This window comes from Sarcophilus harrisii, chromosome 4 (genome assembly GCF_902635505.1).
Source record: "Sarcophilus harrisii chromosome 4, mSarHar1.11, whole genome shotgun sequence".
Taxonomy (NCBI): Eukaryota; Metazoa; Chordata; class Mammalia; order Dasyuromorphia; family Dasyuridae; genus Sarcophilus; species Sarcophilus harrisii.
Genome location: NC_045429.1, coordinates 2908776 through 2929942, shown reverse-complemented (window position 1 = coordinate 2929942; position 21167 = coordinate 2908776). Strand labels below are relative to the sequence as shown.

General features: G+C 45.5%; 1 protein-coding gene across 9 annotated transcripts in view; it reads right to left on the bottom strand.

The window, feature by feature from the left end:
- Nucleotides 1–4816: 4816 nt before the first annotated feature.
- ERICH3 (glutamate rich 3) overlaps nucleotides 4817–21167 on the bottom strand; it is a 132697-nt gene continuing 116346 nt past the window's right edge. For all 9 annotated transcript variants that reach the window (XM_031968873.1, XM_031968872.1, XM_031968870.1 and 6 more), the window contains 3 exons: nucleotides 15684–15821; nucleotides 8566–10779; nucleotides 4817–7376 (listed from right to left, as the gene is read on the bottom strand). In XM_031968873.1, coding sequence (XP_031824733.1) covers nucleotides 8579–10779; nucleotides 15684–15821 — 2339 coding nt within the window. In that variant the 3' untranslated portion in view covers nucleotides 4817–7376; nucleotides 8566–8578. The remainder of the gene's footprint in view (nucleotides 7377–8565; nucleotides 10780–15683; nucleotides 15822–21167) is intronic.

The window sequence follows — 21167 nt, the reverse complement described above, 5'->3', positions numbered from 1 at the left end:
TCAATGTGAAAGATGTGTAGACGTGGTCTTTGCTAGGGAGCCAAAGCTTTCCCAGAGGTTAGTACGAGTATATACGGTGAGCTCAATGGAGATCACTCAGTCACGCCAATGAATAATGGCCCGCAGAATTCTATCTTTCTCAAGACCCCACATGATTTCTTCCACCATCTTGGTCAAAAAATTAGTTAAGGACACTTGAAGGAGGAAGGGATGAGAAGAGGTTAGAATACCCTTTGTGGGATACACTCTGCCCAGGGAAATACCCGTTCAGGTTTGGGTTGAAAGAGAAGCTGAAGACTCTTCCAATTTGGAGGTTCCATTATTCTATGATTTTAAAAAATAAAAATGAAGCTCTTAGTTGGGAAAAATAGAACAGTTGTTTTCCATCACCACTACGATATTCACATCATTCATTCTCTGCAACTTAGAGACAAAGGAGAGATGAAGGAAAAAGGAAATGAGTTTAAAAATATGGAGAAAGAGAAAGAAGGACAAAATACAATCTTGCAATTTCTGTCTTAGCATTAGATAAAAATGCAAAATCTGACACATAATCAAGACATAAAGAACTAGATCTTATGTAACTAGAGAAAAGGGGATATAGGGTTCCATGACCTACTACTGGCCATTTCAATTCTACTGCTCAAAGTCATCCAGTAAGCATGGAATACTCTAAAGAATGGACATTTGAAGACACAAACACCAATGATTGTGATGAGGAAGAAAAGAGGGAGCTGAATGGAGACCAATTTGGATTCCAGTGACCTTGTTGATGAAGGCTCAAAGGCAGAAAACTAATGATGAATGCAGAAAAAAATATTGGAGCCCTATACAGATAAGGTCAGGATTTCTAACACACAGAATGTGCAAAGACTAGTGAGAATTACTAAGGAGAAAAGAAGTCTCTCTAGTTGGAAACAAGAAGAGTGTCAATAGCAGGATAAATAAGGTCCCTGTCTGGCCCAGAGGGAAGCCCTATGAGGGATGTTTCAGGGAACATAAATGTGGAAAATGAGAATATGGGGGAATGGGAAGAATAGGAAGAGGGTCAATATGGAAGAACTGGAAATGGAAATGTCAATAAGTTAAATCCTCAAAACCAGAGGTCCATGAGCAGGAAGAGGAAGAGGAGAAGAAGGAGGAAGAGGAGGAGGAGGAGGGATGGGCACTTCAGGGTGTTGACAAAATGACATCTGGATCCTTTGAAGTGGAAAAATACAGAATTGGTAGGTTAGAAAATGCCATCAACAGAATGGACCCACATTTCTGCCAGACCTCTTCAAGGTCTCTTATGGTATCCTCATGGACAAAGATGTCATTTTTCCCATCCAGCCAAATGCCAGGAATCTAGGGCTGGAGGGCATCTTGCCAGTCGCCATGTGATGCCCCGGGTTCTGCCGCACTGCCCTCTCCAGTTTCTATGTCTCGTATGTCTTCTTGTTGCTCAGAGAATGGCAAATGCTTTTTTCCACTCATTCATTCACTCACTCAAAAGTGATTATCCCAGAGAATTCTTCCATCTTGCTTTGCTATGTATGAATATGACAATTTATATTCTTTTCCTTTCCTCCCTCTCCCCCTCACATCCCTGGGCCATCCAAAGCAGAAGTGCTCAGGGAGAGGTCTCTAGTCTAATATAAGGTGGCTACTTTTGGCTTCTTTGATTGCAACACTCTCACTAATGCCTTTCTCATGTCCACTATTTGGCCCCAGAGTCCAATATCTTGGAAAACTGAGCAGAACTCAGTGGGCCCAAGGGGAGGAGAAGAGCCCTAAGTTCTTTTAGTTGTGTTCAGAGAAAACTTTTTTATTCTAAATATCTTTTTTTGTGGCAAACTTTGATAAAAATGAGCAAATGGTATTACTTTCTTTTTTAAAAAAAATAAATTTGAATTTAGAAACTATGAACCACACAATCCCCTGTTAAATTAAAAATGGAAACCCATGAAGGAACTGAGAAAAAAATCTGTCATATGGGAGGCTCATGGAAGAAGTAAGGAATCACAGATGGACAGCTCCAATGCAACCCAGGGGAAAAAGCCTAGAAGAAGGAAGGTCCCCAGCTTGCCAATGAGGAGAAACCAGGACAGCCTGGATGGCTGTATCTGAAGCACTGTCAGGGAGAGGGGGGTTAGCTTGATTCTATGGGGCCCCAAAGGACAGGACTGGGAACAGGGGGAAGAAATTGAGAAAAGGAGAATTGAGCCCCTAAAGTGGGATGAGCTGCCTCCAAAAGGAGTAGATTCCCCTTTACTGGAGTAAAGGAGGGTTGGCTACTTATCTGGTCTATTAGAGGCTGCCAGGTAAAGCTGTGAATGGCCTGGGAGACTTGGAATCAGAAGGAACAGAGCTTAATTCTTCCCGAGACCGGTACTGGCCCTGGCAAGACATTGCACTTCTGCCTTCTTCAGCCGGCTCATCTGCAAAACTGGGATAATAGTCGCAGCTCCCTTCCGGGACTGCTGGGAGGATCAAATGAGCTATAATAAGTCTGCAGACGGCAAACCTTGTGGCCTTCTGGGAAAGCGAGCTCTGGCATTGTTCCGCCCTAGTGGGGATCCTTTCCCTAGGATGGGTTGGAGGAGGTCAGGTAAGAAGAAAGGGATGAGTCGGTCGGCTTCGCCAGACCTCGGCCCCAGAGATGAGGCCCATGCAAACTGAGGCAACACTCTCATCCTCCCCTGAAATGAAAGCAAGCTGCAGCGGACACAGGGACGGTCACAGGCTTGGCTAAGGTGACACAGTCAGCGAACATTAATGCAGGATTTGAGCCCACGTCCTCCTAGCTCGTTATTGGTTATACCTGCTGCCCTTGTGTCTGTCGGGGGGCATAGGTGGGCTGGAGAGCCCGGACTGGGGAGATGAAGGAAGGGGCGGTCGGGAGCAGATGATGAAATCTGAACTCTGTCCTGGGTGCTCAATCCCTCCCCTCCCTTCAAGACCATAAACTTGAGGGTTTTCTCTGGGAATTAAGCTGGGCAAGCAGTGCCGCCGCTCCTCCAGCCACTGTTTTTTCCTGATGACAATTCTTGGGACAAGGATCTCGGCAAAGGCTACAGAGCTCTTCTGGGAGGCAATGATATGAGACTAGATGCAGCCATTACCATGTCCCCAGACACAAGCACATGTGATACATGCTTGCTCACACTCACATACATGTACAAACACATGCAAACACGTGCACACGATTCACACATGCTCTTCCCTAAGTGACCCTCACCACAGTGACAGCCCAAAGCCCTTCGAATGATGCATTTGGAAATGGGAAGGTAAGCTTGGAAATCTTGGAAGGGACATGTCTCCCCTGGGAGAGAGCCACTGCGTCTCCGGGATCCAAGCAGGATTAAACACAGATTAGCTCTCCCCTCCCCTTCAGAAGTAAGTCCCCCTCAAGGCTGGGAGCATACGTTATTCACCCGAACGGAAAGTTGGGCCCACTTAAAAAACAACAAATGGTGGGGACTTGGTGGGTGTGGCGGCCACCCCCAGTGAAGGATGGGCTCTGCCCCTGACTGGCTTTGGAACTCGGGTCGAGACGGAGACCTCTTGGTTCTCTTTAATTTCATCATATATAAATAGTCAGCAAAATCATCTTTAAGGTCCTGGGCTGTGCAACAGCCACAATCAGGGGACCGGCTCCCTCACTGAGACCCCAGAACTCGTGCAAAAGTCCCCTCCCACAGGGCGGGCTGCACCTAATCTATGCACGGTTCTCAGCCACATCTCTCCTGATTCTGCCAGAAACTGTCCCCTCCCTTCTCTGCTTTCTCCTGACCATGGGAGGATATCAGGGGAACACTTGAGATAGTGAATCTTTTCTCTCCTTGGTGCACAAGCCGCTCATCTTTTTCAATTTGCATTTTCAAACAATAGCTTTCGCTCCTGACCTTGTTTGCTTATTGATCAGTTATGAGGGTGAATGCAACTTGCCAAAGATAATCTAGTCCACTCTCTCCTTCCTCCTGCTGCACAATTAATTCTAGGACTAACTTGTCCATTTCAGGATCTGGGAAAGATGAATGAAGAGAAGGAGGAGTGCACCTGGAGACAGTTGATATATATACACATATTGCTACACACTATACTTAGCAGCATGTGTATCTATATCTATGTGAATTGTGTTGGGTATATGCATATACATATATATGGAGAGAGAGAAACAAACAGAGATGGAGACAGAGTTCGGAGAAAGAGGGAGTGGGAGAGGGAGAGAGTCCAGTGATAGATGAGAGCTCTATGTTGAGGCTCTAACTGAATGTCACGATCTGAAAGATAGGCCCCTCTATCCATTGCTTCTTCCTGCTGAGAATTCTTGGGACAACGCTCTTGGCAATGGCTATCGATCTCCTCCGGGAGGCTTGCAATGGTACACGACTAGATGTGACCATTATCTGTCCCCGACACACACACACAAGTTACCTGCTTGTCCACACTCACATACATGTACAAATGCATGCAAACATGCAGACTGCACGGCCCTGCACAGAGACACGTTATACACACTTCTGCGGAGACACACATGTGTTAGTGGCCCCATAACCTCAAGGATCCCATCGCAAACCTTTGTTTCTTCTTGGGAGCTCCTGGGGCCCATCCTGGCCCCGTCATCCGCGTCCTCCAGAATTCCAGGTAGAGCCAAAGTGGTCTCTCTGTCATTCCCCATAAGCAGCACTCTGCTATCAGCCCGCCCTCCCCCACTGGGACACAGACACAGGGAGCAGAGATGACTTCTGCTTTCCTCCATATTCCCTGCTACTATAACCTTAGTGTCCGGTATACAGGAGCAGCTAAATAAAAGCTTACTGACTGATGTGCACACAGTGAACACAATGTTTATTTGAGCAATGGATCTAAAGGGAAATCTCCAGCCTGTCTGAGGCACCTTAAAGGAGGCAGAAAGAGCGGATGGGGATGAGAGAACTCTACCAGGAGGATTCAATGAGCTGTGATCTCTTGGCTGGAAGATGTTCCACATTGGGAAGCTTCTGCACCAAGGCCTGCATTGAGGGGTCTCCTTTGTCAGTCAAGGCCATCCGTGAAGCCGTCCTTTCAGCAAATTCTTTACTGGTACTTTTAAAGAATGAAGAACCCTGGAGACAAGCAGCGGCTGAGTGGTGATGCTCCCGCTTTCACTGACATACTGCCCGCTGGGAGGCCCCGCCCAACAATGCCAAGTTGCCATGAGAAAATTCACAGACGGGGGACTCGACTCGGATGCCACAAGGCCCTTGTAGGGATCCTCATCCCTTACACACATCAGGCAAAAAGCCCTGCTCAGGGTAGGAAATGTTACCTATTCTTATACAATCCATGAAGACACTGTCAATGCAAAGGGCAGAGACAGAGGAAACAAGGGCGGGAGAAGCCCGATGTGAGGCTCATTAAGACACAGCGTGTCATACCCTGAAGACAAAAACGTGCCCCTTGTGACCTGCGCTGCCATACAGACTGTGCACCATGCCTATTAGATCGGGGGGGGGGGGTCCCATCTCCCAGGGAAGCTCCTTATGGTTACTGAGGGCTGGAGAGACGGCAAGGCAGGGGAGGAAAACGGCATCTGCTATGCCAGAATCTCCTCCAGTTCTACTGGATCTCCCCACATCCCCAAAGACCCAACTTCTCCCCTCTGACCCATTAGGTAAATCTCCCTTACAACTCCGCCAAAGGGGGAGAACCCTCCTGCAGTAAATGCTCAATGATTGCCTTCCTTAGGGAATTCTCTCTCATGCACCAAAGGACCAACCAGAATAGGAATCCTGCTCCTCGGTGCCTTAGGTCCAGTTAGCACTTGCTTGGGGCGTTTGTGTGGGACATTCACTGCCTGTTTTAGGGGGAGCTTTGAGATGAGGGGACTTAGGGAAGGAAGGTTTGGTCTTGGACCAGATCTGGGACTTTGTATACTTAAGGGATTACCTTTACACTGCAGGAGCTCGGCACTTTCTGGACTATTTGTGGTCATTTCACTCTAGAATGTATCTGCCTTTTTTCCAGAGGGTCATAAATCCAGAAAGAATCCAGTTTATGTGGATTCAAATCCACTCTATATCCTTCTCTTATGAGGCTGGGGGTGGGATTATTCAGCTGAGGTTACAGAGAATAAACATCAAAAGTGGGATTTGAACCCACACTCTGATTCTGATAGTGCTTTGTCCAATCTAGCAAACAAGCTCTAAAAGAGGAAAAGGTACCCAAGCCCAGGAATCCCAACAACAACACTCTGGGGGCAGAGAAATCCCTTCCTGTAGAGGGAGGCTCACTCACACTCATCTAAGACATGCTCCCAGGTCGGGGAGTCCTCCGCTGCCATTTACTGATGCAGGTTCTTAGTACAACACCCCCACCCCAGAAATGGGCAACAGTGGGCCGACCCATCCCAACCGCCCATTCCTTGTGGTATCGACAGCAGACCTCACTAGGGCCTGGGTGCACTTGGTCTGGGCTCTCTCAATTTAATTGCCAAAGTTGCCCTGCTGTCTGGAGCTAACAGAGATACTCTTTTGATTCAATGGTTGGTTTCCAGAAATAAGGACCCCTAAGATGAAATGCTGTAAACTGAGAGCTTGGCCAGCTATCCAGGGAAGGAGGATAACAAATACTCTTTCTCTCTCTGTCTCTCTTTATCTCTGTCTCTGTCTCTCTCTCAGGTAGCTTTTCAAAAATAACCTTTCCATTTGGAGGGAAGCAGTTGGCATTATCAGAAAGAAAGGATCTTCTCAGCCTATAATTCCCACCAAATACATCTTTTCAGGATAATTCCCAGAGATTGCATCTTAAAGGTCAGTACTAGGCTGTGTTTGAGGAATAGAAGTGGGAGGCTCCTTGACATGATTTTTGTGGGCCAAGAAGTCAAGTCTTTAGCAGTAGCAAGTCCCAAGTTTCACTTAGGTGACACCTGAGCTGAGATTGAAAGGGACATTAATTAACAACAAAAAATTTGCATAAATTCATAAAACTATAGGGTAATTTTACAGAAAACATAGGGGAGCATTAGGATAAAAGGGACTGATTTTAAAATATGATTTCACTTAGAAAGTGGATGGATGTCAGTGATGGGAAACATTTAGAGAGAGATTCCATTAGGGAGACTTTCTTCCAAGTTATTTTCCTGCAAGTCCTGTAGTTTCTCTGGGTTAACAGAAAAGTTTGTCACGTTGGGCATCAGCAAAAATGAATAGATTGGCATTTTGATTCAGCATAAATCTATAATTGTGTGAGTGTGTGTGTATGTGTGTGTATGTGTGTGTATGTGCGTGTTTGTGTGTGTGTAATACTCAGAGGAAGAAAAACCACTTAGTGTTTTAAAAATCTAGCGAAAACAATGATTGAGACGTGCTCCTCTGCTTCTCCTGCTTTCCAGAAGACATGTTTAAAGCCATCTGAAAAATAAAAAGGTAGGCAATGTTACTAGCCTGATAATTCAGCATAGTCAAGCAGAACCTTCCCTCAACACTGAGCGTGTCAGGGGAATACAGAGATTTATCTAGGGAGGACACACTTTAGAGATTACTGGTTGTTCCTTATTTATTAACAAATACCAACTTTACTGATATTCTAAAGTGAGAGCACAGCAAATCTCTAACAGCAAAAAGCAGGATGAAATTTCATGTCACACTTTTTTAAAAAAGAAAGAGGAGGGAGGAGGAGGAAAGGAGAGATACACAAATAAGACACAGAGAGATAGAGAAACAGTCAGAGATGGAGAGAGACAGACACACAGAATGTTTTCTCTGACTTTGGGGTAGCGGGGAGAAGAGTCACTTCCTCTCTTCCCAAGATTAATCTTTCTATGCTGACTTTGTGTCTCTGGATAAAGGGGAAATAATGAGCTATTTACAGTGAGGACCTGTGGTCCTGATTCAACAGAAAATCTGCAAACAAATACAATGTGGATGAAGGCATGGAGTATCCTGCTCCTTCCTCCTCATCCCAACAAGGCAGTGATCCTACCCAAGTAATAATTCTGAAACTATCAGATATTATTCCATGGGGAGGGAATATTTAATTGAGCAGCAAAGTATAGGGAAAGAAGTATTGTGTATAAAGAAGCATATATTAGAGATGTCAGCAGCTGTGACTAAAGCTTGGCTGCCCCATGCTCCTTCCAGCTCTGGCTACATGTTCACCCCAGCTTCCTGACCACAGCCCCCTTCCTGAGGGGCAGTGAGCTCTTCCCCCCTCAAATTTTCTTGCAGCCTTTGTCTGATTCTCTCCTTTTCCCTCATTACCCTCTTTACATGTATTGTGCTGATACACGCCCCCCATCCCTTATCTCTGGGAATATGGAACCTCCTTGAGGTCACAGCTGCCACTTAAAACAGCTTTGGAGGCAGGGATTGTTTACTTTAGTCTTTGGGTCCCCAGCTCTCAGCACAATTCCTCACGTGTATCAGGTATTTATCAGACTCTGGTTAACTGCCTCGCTAGTCCTTTGCCTGGAAGACACTTTCTGATGAAGCCATTGGGTGAATTGGTGCTGGGAACAGTCTGCATGGAGGCCCTCCCAAGCAGAGTGCCCCGCAGGCCAAGGAAGGATGCCTGGGGTCCCTGACTCTGGGCCATGCTCACCTAGTCCTGGGGGTCAGTTCCTGAGGTCAGTTCCTTCCCGTCGGGCAGAGCTGTTTTGCTTCCTTCTGATTTCCGCCATCTTTCCCACAGTCATGGTTTCTGTGGCCTGGGGGATCTGGCTCTTGGGCCCTCCCTTTGGGGGTCCTGGCTCCTGGGATCCCAGAGTGGATTCCCCCTCACCACCCCCTGCCTCCGCAGCCTGGCCATTCTCCCTCATCCAATATTTTCTGACTGTCCCCCCTTTCTGATCTCTATCCCGTTTCCTTGCCTGGACCACGAGTGCCCTTTGGAAGGCCCCTTCCCTGGCGGCTGGCTCTGTCTCTGGGGCCACTTTCCCTCCCGCCTCCTCTCCAGCTGGGCCCCAGTCTCCATTTCCCTCCTCCTCCACTGGCCCGCTTCCTGCAGCTGCTGTTTTCTTTATTAGCTGGTCCCGTCTGGGCCAAGTTTCCCCCACAGCAACATCTGAAGGAGAGGAGGCTCTATTTTCTTCTGGGTCACCCTCCTCCGCCAACGGCTCCCTCTCTGGAGCTGCCGCCGCCATCCCTCCGGCAGCCCCCGGCTCTGCCTCGGCTGGTCCTTCTGGAACAGCTTCTCCTTCCTGTCTTTCATGCTTCGGAGGTGTCCCTGTCCCTGGTGCTGAAGCTGCTTCCTCTCCTGGCGTCCCTGGGTCATCAAGGGCAGCTGGCCAGGTCTTTGCTGGTGGTTCTCTCCCTTTCGCCCTTATTTGCCCCAGGGTTTCTACCCTTTCAGGAAGCGTGGTGCTCTCCTCCTCAGGTGTCCCCTGGTCTCCAGGCTCTCCCTCTCTATTGTTGGGTGACCTCCCCACGCCGGCCGCCGGTAATTCCATCTCCTGTTCCTCCTCCTCGTTTTCCCCTTTGGCACTGCAAGTCACCTCCCCTGTGGCTCCGTATCCAGTGTCTCCATCTTCACTTTCCGCTTCTTCCTTCTCCCCTGGACTTCCCGCTTTCCCTGAGGACTCCCTGACTTCAGAGGCTGCTTCCCCTGCGGACAGTTTGTTCTCGTTTTCAGCCCTTTCTCTGTGAAATGCTGCCCTGTCCCCAGGCTCCACTCCCTTCTCTCCTCCTTTCTTGCTCTCACACTCCTTTTCCTCTGAATCTTCTTTTCCATTTGTGGTTTCTTTCAAAGGCTCAAAGATCTCCTTGTCTTCATCTGTCACCAGGGGCGTCACAGCCTCCCTCTGGAACATGGCTTCCCTCACAATTTCATTCAGTGGCTCAGTTTCCTCCTCGGTCATTATTTCCTCTCCCATAGCAGCTGTCTCCTTCTCTGCCCCTTTGGGAGGTCCAGCTTCCAAATCAGCTCCTTTCTCCACTGGCGACACGCCCCTCAGAGTTGCTGCATTTTCCCCACCTTTCTGCTCCTCTGGGCACATTTCCTTTCTCTTAAATATCGTTTCCTTGGTGCCCTTAAGTTCCTCCATCTCTGGTGCTTCTCTCCAAGCTGCCATGTCCTTCCTAGATGGGGATACAGCTTCTCTGCATCCTCTCTCCCCTTCAGCCTCTTCCTCCTCGAGCTTTTCGATTTCTTTTTGGTTGGCCATCTCCTCCATCCTCCCTTCGCTGTGGATTGCTGTCTTGCTTTCATGCCTTACTTCCCCTGGGTCTCCCTGACTTTCCTTGTTTGCCTTCCCTACATTCTTCTCCTCTTGGATTGCAGCCTCTTTTCTCTCTGAGCCTTTGTCTTTCCAAGACCCCTCTTCAGGAGATGCTGCCTTAGTCACGATTTGAGATGTTCTTGTCCTCTCTGTCACTTCCTCCTCTTCCTTAGATGTGAACCCTTCTCCTTTAGCTCCTGTCTCCTCAACTTCCCAATGAACTTTAGGGACGACTTCCCTCTCCTTGGTCAAATCTGCCACTTCAGCCAAAGCTCGAGGTGTTGATGTAGTAATGACCACCATCCATCCCCTCCCTAAAACTTCCTCCTCTTCCTCCTCTTGCTCCTTTTCTGCTTCCTCCTCTCCCTCTTCTTTCTTTCCCTCCTCCCCCACTTCTACTTCCTCTTTCTCCTCCTCCTTTCTCTTCCTTGTTCTGGGGCCCCCTAGTCCTGCCTCTGGTTCAGCTTTCTTGGGCTCTGGTATCATGACCCCCTCAAAGGCTTCTCCTCTCTTCAGCTGCTCTCCCTCAGGTGCAACATGCTTGGACTCCTCCAGAGCCATCTCCAGAGCTGTTGTTTCTTCTGCCAACAAGTCCCCATCTGGAGATACAAAAATAATTGAAACATTATGTGAGAGGTGTGTGGTTGCTGCAGTTCTATCAGATGCTATTTTCAGGAAGTGAAGAAAAAGGCAAATGGGAAGGAAGATTTTTTTTGTTTATGACAGTCTTTCATCAGAAATAGTCCAGAACTACTAGAGAGAGGGGTTGGAAGAGATACCTGCAGTGTCTAGCCAGGGTTCTGGAGCCAGCTAGAACAGGCTTGAGAGAACTGATTGTTAAAATTCTCAATGTGAGTCCTTACACCTCAGAAATTGGCAAGTGCTGCAAACCAGGGCTTGACTTAGTATTTTGTTGACTTAAGTCTGGATGTAAGAAAGTGTTAGAGTAAATGCTAGTAAATGCTGATTAAACTTTAAAATACATACTACTCCCCTCTCCCCCTAAAAGCTATTCGTTAAACATTTACCAAGACACCCCATTTATATGCCTTTGGGTTTCCTGCCTGTTCAGTTAAGTCCATTTTTCTAGCAACACATTCATATGGATTGGTTAGAAGACACAGCCTGGAATGGTTAAAGGAAAATTGAGCAGAAAAATCATAGAGCTGATAGGAAGGAAGTCAAGGAGAGCTGGATTCAAATCTTACTTCCTACAACTCATTATATGAGCTTAGATACTGTCCTCAATTTTGCCCCTTCATCTCTAACATGGGAACAAATTTGACCTAAGATCACCATGGTGACAAATTGCAGAATTCTAACCCAGAACCTCTAACTCCCAAATCCAATATTTTCTCACTGGACTATTTTGGGTAGAAGCTATTAGTTCTGAGCCTCAGTCTTCCCACTTGTAAAATGAAAATGATAACAGAATTATCTACTTGTCTAAATGAGATAATGAAAGTAAAATAGTTTGTAAACATGAAAGCACCATGTAACATGTGTTAGTGTTATCATGGTAATTAGGTAACATAATCGGGATTTGAAATCACTAAGATTTGAGTTCAAATCCATCTTCAGATATTTACCAGTTTAACCTTGCTCAGAGTCCCTTTTCTTATTTATTAAATGAGGATAATGATGACACTCTCCTCAGAAGAACCAGAAAAGCATCAAAAAGACAGTTCTAGTAGCTAATATCAATGACGTACTATGAGGTTGCAAAGTTCTGTACATATCATTTTGACCTCCACCAACAACCCTGGGAAGTAAATGCTGCTATTAGCCGTTTTTTTACAGATGAGGAAACAGAGACAGATAGAATTAAAGGAAGGGAAAGGAATAAGTATTTATTAAACACATAAATATAATAGATAATACACTAGTCCTAGAGTCAGGAAGACATGTTCAAATTCGGTCTCAAACACTACTAGTTGTGAGCCACTTTACTCTGTTTGCCTCAGTTTCCTCATCTGTAAAATGAACTGGAGAAGGAAATGGCAAACCACTCCAAGACCCTTAAATGGGATCACTAAGAGTCAGAGATGACTATAACAACTGAATTAACAAAAGTGCCAGCCCCTGTACTAAGTGCTTTATAAATATCATCTCATTTGATCATCACAAGAACCATGTTGACAGTTGACAAATTTACAGTTGACAAAACTGAGGCAAACAGAGATAAAGTGATGTGGCCACACAGTCACACAGCTAGTAAGGGTCTGATGCATATCTTTTACTGGGATCTCCCTGACTCCAAGAGCAGCCCCCTATTCCCAATGCCACCTAACTGCAATAAATAACGTAGACACTTTACAATAATTCCAAACTATTATTATTTAAGGTTGTTAGGCTTTTAATGTGCTTGGCAAATTTTAAGTGCCATATTTATCAATCATTGTTATTTTAATATGCAAACCAGTATTTAAGACACCCATCATGATCTCCTCAATTCCAAGTTGCTTATCGGGAGGTCATGGCCATCTAATGGAAATGTGCTGAATCATATTCTTTCTTCCTAGACAATTCTCTATGACCACAAGCTGGAGAGGAGGTGTTTATCTCCACAGATGGGGGAAGTTCCCTCACTAGGAAGATCTTACCCCCAAGAGCTAACAACTGCACTAAGATTTTTGGGATACCCCTCTAGAACACCTTGGCGGTTCACCAAAGGCTGTCTTTAAATCATCTTTGAGCCTCATAATAATCCTGTAAATTGTTATTCTCACCCTCATTTTTAAAAAGGAAGAAACTGAAGGCTTAAGAACCTTCAGAATATACAAAGTATGTATATAATCCCCCCTGTTGTTACGATTAATAAGCAAAAGAAGAAAGACTGGTTGAACTCAGGTCTTCATGGTTCCAAGTCAAATCCCACTAGCCACTGCACCAAACTTCCTCTCAATTATGCTGCTGGAAGAAAAGAGCACCCTCTCTCAATAAACTCCAGAGTCTCCATATTAACTTCATAATCAAATCTATATCCTCCTCTCTGCTATTTAAAACCCTTCACGATTTAACCTACCTCCTTCTTCAGTTTTAGGAAACATTCCTCCCTTCAGGGTCTCACCCAGTCCAAATGACCTCCTGCCAGTTCTTGGAGTTGTCCTGGGTTCTGACTTTCCTAGGGGATTCACTTGCCTTTCTTTCCTCACTTTCACCTCTTAAAACATTCTGTCTTTCATCCCTCAGCCAAGCTTTATCTTCCTTATGACATCTTTCCTGATTTGGATTCTACTCATTAAGGGCAGGGTGAGGAAGTTATCTCACTGGTTCCTTTTAGTTCTAAGTCTCTGATGCGCTAGTGGTTTTCATTATCCTCTTAGCTCTGTCTTTCTGAAGCCTTCTTTTCTTTCAAGGCTCATTTCATATACCACTTCTACCAACTTAAAGGATCCCCCTGTGATTTTTCTAGACCTCTTTGTCTACATCACCCCTCTGCCTTTGTACTCCCCATCTTGGATAAAATCTTTCTATGCATATATTGGTCTTTCCAGGCCCAGTTGAATATAAGCTTCTTGAGAGCAGAGACAGTTTGGGTTTTTAGATGCCAAGGATTTAGCATGGTGTCTCAAAGATACCAGGTCCTTAGCAAGTTTTTATTGAATTTGAATTTGGATCAGTGCCTAGTAAGCAGCAGATTAATTCTTTGGGACTGGGATAGTAGAATGCCTTGAATAAATCAGACTTCCTGGGAGCAATATCTTCTCATTCAGTATTCTAGTTCCTCATCAGAAATGGTTCCTAATTTTGAGAGTCTTATTAGCAGGTGCAATAAAGACCATTATTTAGTTGAAGAAAGACAATTAGCTAAAAATCTCAATGAAACCACAGTAATGTTTACTGATTTTCTTTAAATGAAATAAAATAAGTACAATGGCCTAATGTCAATGAATTAGTGTGTTCCTCCTCCCTTTGGGAAAATGTTTGTGCCCAAGAATCACATTTTACAGATAAGGATTCTTGGATTCAAAGCTCAAAATATCCCATCCAACTCCACCCCCATTTTACAGATTAGGAGAACTGAGGCCCTTGTTTAAAATTATGCCAATAATAAGTTGTAGAATTTGAATCTAGTTCTCTGATTCCCTTTACATCATACCACACTGCTTCTCATTTGCATAGAATTATATTTTCCCTCTGAAGTGAGGAGAAACATCCTAACAATGAGGAGGAAAGGAGGAGGAGCCGAAGGCAGGAGAAGAGAAAGAGGAGCTGAAGGCAGGAGAAGAGGAGAAGGAAAAAGAGTTAGGAAGAACAGAAGGAGGAAGAGTCAGAGGAGAAAAGTTATAATAAAGTTAATAGCCAGGGCATGAAGAGGCTAGCTATACCAGCTCATAAATGCCTCACTGTGAAAATGTTATTGTGATCATTGACTCCTCAGAAATTGGTAAATGCTATAAAGCAGGGTTTGAATGATCTTTCTGTTGATGGTCTACACTTAAGAAAATGATATAAAAACATGAATAATGCCAATTATCATACAGGCGTGTTGTGGATACATTGATTTCTGGAGAGCTAATTGTTAAATATTTGTCAATTTAAATATCTGATATCACTATTAATATAAATATTTGACACCACTATTACTATTAATAGTTCACAAAGCATTTTCTGTTAATGTATTTGAATCTGAACAATAATTTCATGAAGTCAGGGCTATTATTACCCTCATTTTACAGATGAGGAATCCAAGACATTCTCAGAATCGTGTAGCTGGTAAGTGGTAAAATTTGAACCCAAGGCTTATAACCCATCATCCCTTATACCACGTTGAAGGATTTGTCAATGAGCTCAATGGAATCTTGCACAAAGTCGGCCTGAATGTCAACTCCAGAAAGCTCATTGCATCTTGAACTTCACAAGAAAGTGAGCATCCTTAATATTAGTCATTTACAAAGCACGTAGGGGAAGAAGAGAACGATGGAGGCAGAGACTCTGTAACTCCAGGGAAGCAACACATTAGCAACCATTTCAGTCCCACAACTGGGTCAGTCATTCTGAGGGACACACTGAGCACCTGAAGGCTCATTACCTCCACTGGGGTCAGATGCCAAAAGCAACAAATTCCTTCTTGCTTCTGAAAACAAAAGAAATTCAAAGCGATCCTTTCTAAATGTGTGCCTGTTCCCAGTGACTTCAAGGATGAGATTTAAGCCTCTTTCTTCACTGAGCACTAGAAATGAGGATCAGGAGTGCTAAAGTCATTTGTGTTGGCCGACTGAATAAAACAGAGACGGGTTGTGAAACGGGTCAGAATCTTAAGCAGAGAATCACCGTCATAGTCATAGGACATTTTGTGATCTTGTTTCTATCCCATTTATTTAAAAAAAGAATAAGATCAATACCCTGCTTGGAGCTTCCACAAGCAACTACTGGCCCTTATTCATGAGAAAATAATGAAACCACCAAAAAGATCAGGAAGGAAGAATAGACATAAAGATGAAAGAGGGAAAGAGGGCTGCCTTTTCAAATTCTTTCCCAGGTAAAAGTTTGACCCTACCTTTGTGAGAGCGATCCAGACTACTCCTCCAGCCTTCTTGCGCTTCGTCTGTGCTGGAGTCATTAAGTTCAGCTTCAGAAGGGCGCAGTTCATCCTCTTCCGCTGATTCTCTTATTTCCTCTTGGATTGATTTGAGATCTTCAAAAATATTGCAAAATATAAAACACAGATGGGGAAGGGAGAGGGGAGAACATTGGATGATTTCCAGGCACTTTAGTAGCAATTATGACAGAGGAGGATTAACTTCAATCTATTCCCTCTAAACTGTGATCATCCTATAAAGAAGCATTGAGATTCACCAGTCCCCAAGCCATGATTTCATAAGACAAAGGCAATAGATTCAAGATAATCACCCGGTAAGAAATTCATGCAGAAAGATAATATATAGGAAATATGTTCATGCAGCAATGAGTCATCAGACCCCAAAGATTTACACACGAGAGTGTCTGAGAAAGTCCTGGCCTTTTGGACCCTCCAAAATTCTCTCCCTTGGCTCGTATGTTAGAAATGACTGTCAGAAAGTGCTCGACGAACACCAGGAAGCTGTCCCGCGTTTATTGTATTTTAGTGGTTTCTTGGACTCAGTCAATACAAAGGAAACAAAGCTCACTCTTTTGCAAATTTTCGTTGGCTTCTGGCTTTTAACTTGAAAGACAATATTACGCTGACACTTTACCACACAGTGTATCACACACACACACACAAAAAAATGAAGATAGGATGTTTTTCATAACTACCAATAAGAGGCTACCTGAACTCAGATGAGAAAGACTTGATTTCAAATCCAACCTCAAACATCAGCTGTGAGATTCTGGGCAAGTCACTTAGCCTTATTTGCCTCAGTTTCCTCATCTGTAAAATGAGCTGGAGAAGGAAATGACACTAATATCTTTGCCAAAAAAACCTCAGATGGGTCATGAGCTGGACAAGAGTGAAAATGAGTGAACAATAATACCAACAAGTAATTGAAATCCCTAGCTACTCTTCCAGTTCAACCTCCCTCTTTGCCCTTCTTCTAGCAACCTTTGTTGCCAATCCCATGTCCCCCTGCAGCACTATGAATGAGCCACCTTACTGACTCTGGATGAAGATCCTATCTTGGCCATGAATTCCCTGCCTGAAGTGGGCCTTCAGTTTCTCTTCTACAAAGTGAAGAACTTGGAGTAGGTAGGTCTTTGAAGGCTCTATGATCTGGTACCATAATTACCCTTTTCTTTTTTCCTCCTATCAACTGGAACTCCCTTTCACCAGGTATTCTCAGCTATTTTTCATGAGAAAAGCAAACAATGAGTTAATGTCGCTCTACTATAGCAGCTGGGTAAGGTACTGTGTCGAGTACAGGATCTGGAGTCGGGAGGACCTATGTCAGACACCTGTGTGACTCTGGACAAGCCATTGAAGCTCTATGTACTTCGATTTTCTTGTCTGTAGAATGGGGGTGATAACAGCATTTACATCCCCAGTTATTGTGAACATCAAATGAGTGAATATATGTAAGGTACTTTGCAAACTTTAAAGAGCTATATAAATGCTAACTTCTATTCAGCCAGCTCTTAATACGCGGCAGAGTCTTTAAGATAGTAAATGTCTGGGTTTCAGGAAAAGATGGGTGGCTCACAGACACTTGAACTGGAGTGAATTATAGGACTGCATCGTCTAAATTCAATAAGTCAGGTCCAAAGAGAGGGGGCTTTCTGGAAGTTCTGATGATACAGTCATAAAGAGCTCCCATGAGGAAAAAAGGGAAATGGAGTTATAGGATAATAAAGAGCAGCATTTATTAAATGCTTACTATGGGTCAGGCAGCTTAAAACTGCTGAGAACAAAAATCCCAAAGTGAAAAAAGGCTCTCACAGAGTTTACCTTCTAATGGAGAGAAAGTGTAGAGAGAACTGGTGTCCAAAAAAGAGAGTTTGGGGGCAAGTGTTGAGCAGAACCACTGGAACCTTGACTATTGTCCTCTTTCTATGATAGTTACTGGTCCTGATCCGATTACTAACCTCAGAAGTTGATCTGATTACTAAGATCCGATTACTAACCTTCCGGAGCCAGAAAGGGAAGAGGAGCACAGACAGGATGGGAGCTGCCTGGACGTCCTGGTGAACGATCGGACAAGATGGGAGTCACGGCCCGGCACCAGCTTGATGTACCTGGCGAGCTGAGTGGGTCCCGACCATGTCATCCATCGGGACATTTGGTCTCAGGACAGCAATCCCAAACTGAGTGACTCGTTTCTGGAAGTCCGTCGATCTTCTAGGGGAGAGATGGGGGCAAGGCTGGTGGGAGGCAGAGGGGCAAGATGCCCAGGCAAGCTTGGGTTTCCTGGCTATCAGAGGCATGTCAAGTATAGCCCGGGGCAAGTGTTACATGGCTGAGAAGGCTTAAAGCCATTTCTTGGAATTCTTAAGAGCTTCTCTCTGCACCAGAACCGAGCCAAGTTCTAGCCTTACAAAGACCGAAGAAAAACACACCCTGCCCTCAAAGAGAGGACGTCCTACTAGGGGACATGACATGTACACGGATAAGCAAATACACACTGTGTACACGTTGTCCCAGCTTCTACTCCCCCAGTGAGCTGGTCCCGGAACTTGCCCACTGGGTCTCCCAGCTCTGAGGGCAGCTTTTAGGGATTAGAGTAAACACCCCCTGCCCTCAAAGAACGGATGTCCTACTGGGGGACATGACATGTACACGGATAAGCAAATATACACTGTGTATGCATGTAGGCTGGTCCCAGCTTCTACTCCCCCAGTGAGCTGGTCCCGGAACTTGCCCCCTGGGTCTCCCAGAGCTCTGAGGGCAGCTTTTAGGGATTAGAGGGCTTTGTGTTTAATGCTCTAGTTTAGAGGCTCTGACGATGGTACTTTTCATTCTCTATGTCTTATTAATGAATTAAGCAACTTTAAGTGGCTCTAAGAAAGATAGAATTCTAAGGAGAGTTGGGGACATTCTCCCCCCAGAAGATGCAGAGGCCAGAGATAAGCAGATCCAACTCAGGGAACACATGGACGTGCGAAGGGGCAACGCCAAGCACCGGCCTGAGGAAAGTCTTCTCTCTCTCGTGCTTGATCCCCACCACCTTGGGAAGCATTTCCATGGAACCTTCAGGTTTTCCCAAGTGCCTGACAGTCACCTGGTTTACTTTCATGATGCCCCAAGAAGCAGGTGCTTTTATGGCCATTTTATAGAACAGCAAAGTGATGCAGACGGAGCTTATGAGACTTGCCCAGGGCCGCACAGCCAGGAAGCATCTGCGTCAGACGCCCAGACAGGAATATAAATACCCGCCAAATGAAAGCTGGTCCCGACCTCAAGGAACTTCCTTTCTAGCGGGAGGAGACAATATGTAACAGGAATCGAGGAGTGGGAAGAGATGAAGAGGGGCAGGAAGAGAAGGTGATGCCATTCAGCATCCATGGAATAAAAATCAAAGCCAATGCATCTAAATGTGAAAATATCGCAGCCCAGGGGGACCGAAACCACAAGGGATTTGCCCAAGAACGATGTTCGGAATGCCTGAGGAAACCCAGTTGTGCCTCAGGAGTCCAATGGAAAATATCCAGGCGGGTCAGGACCCAGAGATTCAGTCGTAACATCTGGCTGCCCCCCCACCCCTTCCTTGGCACATACTGTCAGCTCAGACCGTGTGTTAGGGGACCGAAGGCAGATTGCGTGTGATGAAGGCAGCATTGGCAGCATCCCTCCTTAAGAGAGGGATGCTGCCAGACCAATAGCGAGGAAGCCGCTTGTTCAGTCAGTCTGACTCTTCCAGATCCTCTGGGGGTTTTCTTGTCAAACGTACTGGAGCAGTTGGGCATCTCCTTCCCCAGCTAACTTACAGATGAGGAAACCGAGGCACAGAAGGGGAAGTAAAAAAAAGAAAAGCACTTGTAAGGCCCAGTGCCCGGGCACACAGCAGATGCTACACAGATGCCTCTTGCCTTTCCTCCTCTCCCATTCTCATGATTTCTCAAAGATCACTGAAAGCGTATCTGCCAGTGTGAGGGCTTCTGTAGGACCTTAGAAGCCATTGAGTCCAAATGCCTCATTGACATTGAGGAATCAGACACAGAGAAGCGAGGGAAGTTCCCCAACCTTAGTGTGCCGTGTGAATGAACTTTCCTCCTCTTCCTCTTGCTTCTTACTTTTTTAAGCCAGTTTATTTGTAAACAGACACTCACCTACCCCCAGGAGGTTACAACAGCCAAGACCACACGGAAAGCATTTGGTAAACCCCAGGGGGCTACAAGATTCTAGGAAGTGTTCTTTTCAGGGGAGAACAGAGGTCCCAGCATGCCGGTGTCAGAGTCATTCTAGGGCACGAGACCAGGAGGCAGAAGGAAAGCCTTCCCTCAGAATTCAGCTTGAGAGAGAGAGAATTCCTCCGGTCTATTTATCAGGACAACAAATACATAAAGTGCCTACTATGTGTCATGCAGGGGACTACGTGCTGGGAGTACAAAGAATGGTGAAAGCTGCCCACGAGAGCTCTCCCTGGCGGGCCCAGTGCCGGGCAGAACAGCTGGCACAGACACTTCCTGTGAAGCTTCCTGGAAACCCACCAGGCTGGCATCCATGACGGTGCCCCTGGGCAGAGGATGCCTTACAACGATACACAGCCACGTATGGCAGTGCACACCTGGGATCCTAGCTGGGAGAGAATTGAGGGCTGGGGGATCGGTTCCAAATGGCCGTGGGGCCGTCGGGACGTTTAAGATGAAAAGAATTGGCCCCGAGGTTGGGCACAGAAGTGGCCGGGGCTCTCATGTGCCAATCAGCAGGGAAGAGGCCGCTCAGGGTCCCTGATTTCCAGGCTCCGTGGGAGCCACCCAGGGAGGTCCCTAAGCACAGCACAGATAGAAGTCTGGGTTCTTAACCTGGGTCCTAGGAGCAAGTTTCGTTTTGTGTTTTTCAAAAATTTTAACATTTCATTTGAAAGTAATTGCTTCCTTCACATTTTGCCATATATTTAAAAACATTCTAAGGAGGAATCTTCACCAGACGGCCAGAGACATAACTGCAAGAGGCGCATAAAGGGGAAGTATAAGACGTGCTCTTGTAAGTGATGTTTCTGTTTTGTCTGTTTAGAGTCAAGTCGGATGAATTCAACAATAAAAGGAGATTTTGGTTCTCTGTTTTGTTCTGATGGTGGTTACACAGGAACGGAAGAGCTGTTGCGTTTCCACCCTTCTGTTGCATTCACACAGAAGCAGCCACGGTCTGGCTCCATCCCTTTGCCCCGCTCGTGTTCTGTGTCTGGAGTGCACGACCCCCTCATATCCACAGCACAGACTCCTTCCCCCCTTTTAGGGCTCCATCTAAGCAGTCCCATAACCCTAATGCAATGAAAACTCCCAGAGAACAAGGACGGTTTCATTTTTCTCTTTCTATCTGCTCCCATCACAATGTCTGGCACATGGTGGGTGATTAATTTTTTTTTGATTGATCATAGGCAGAATTGTTTCATTTTTGTCTCAGTCAACA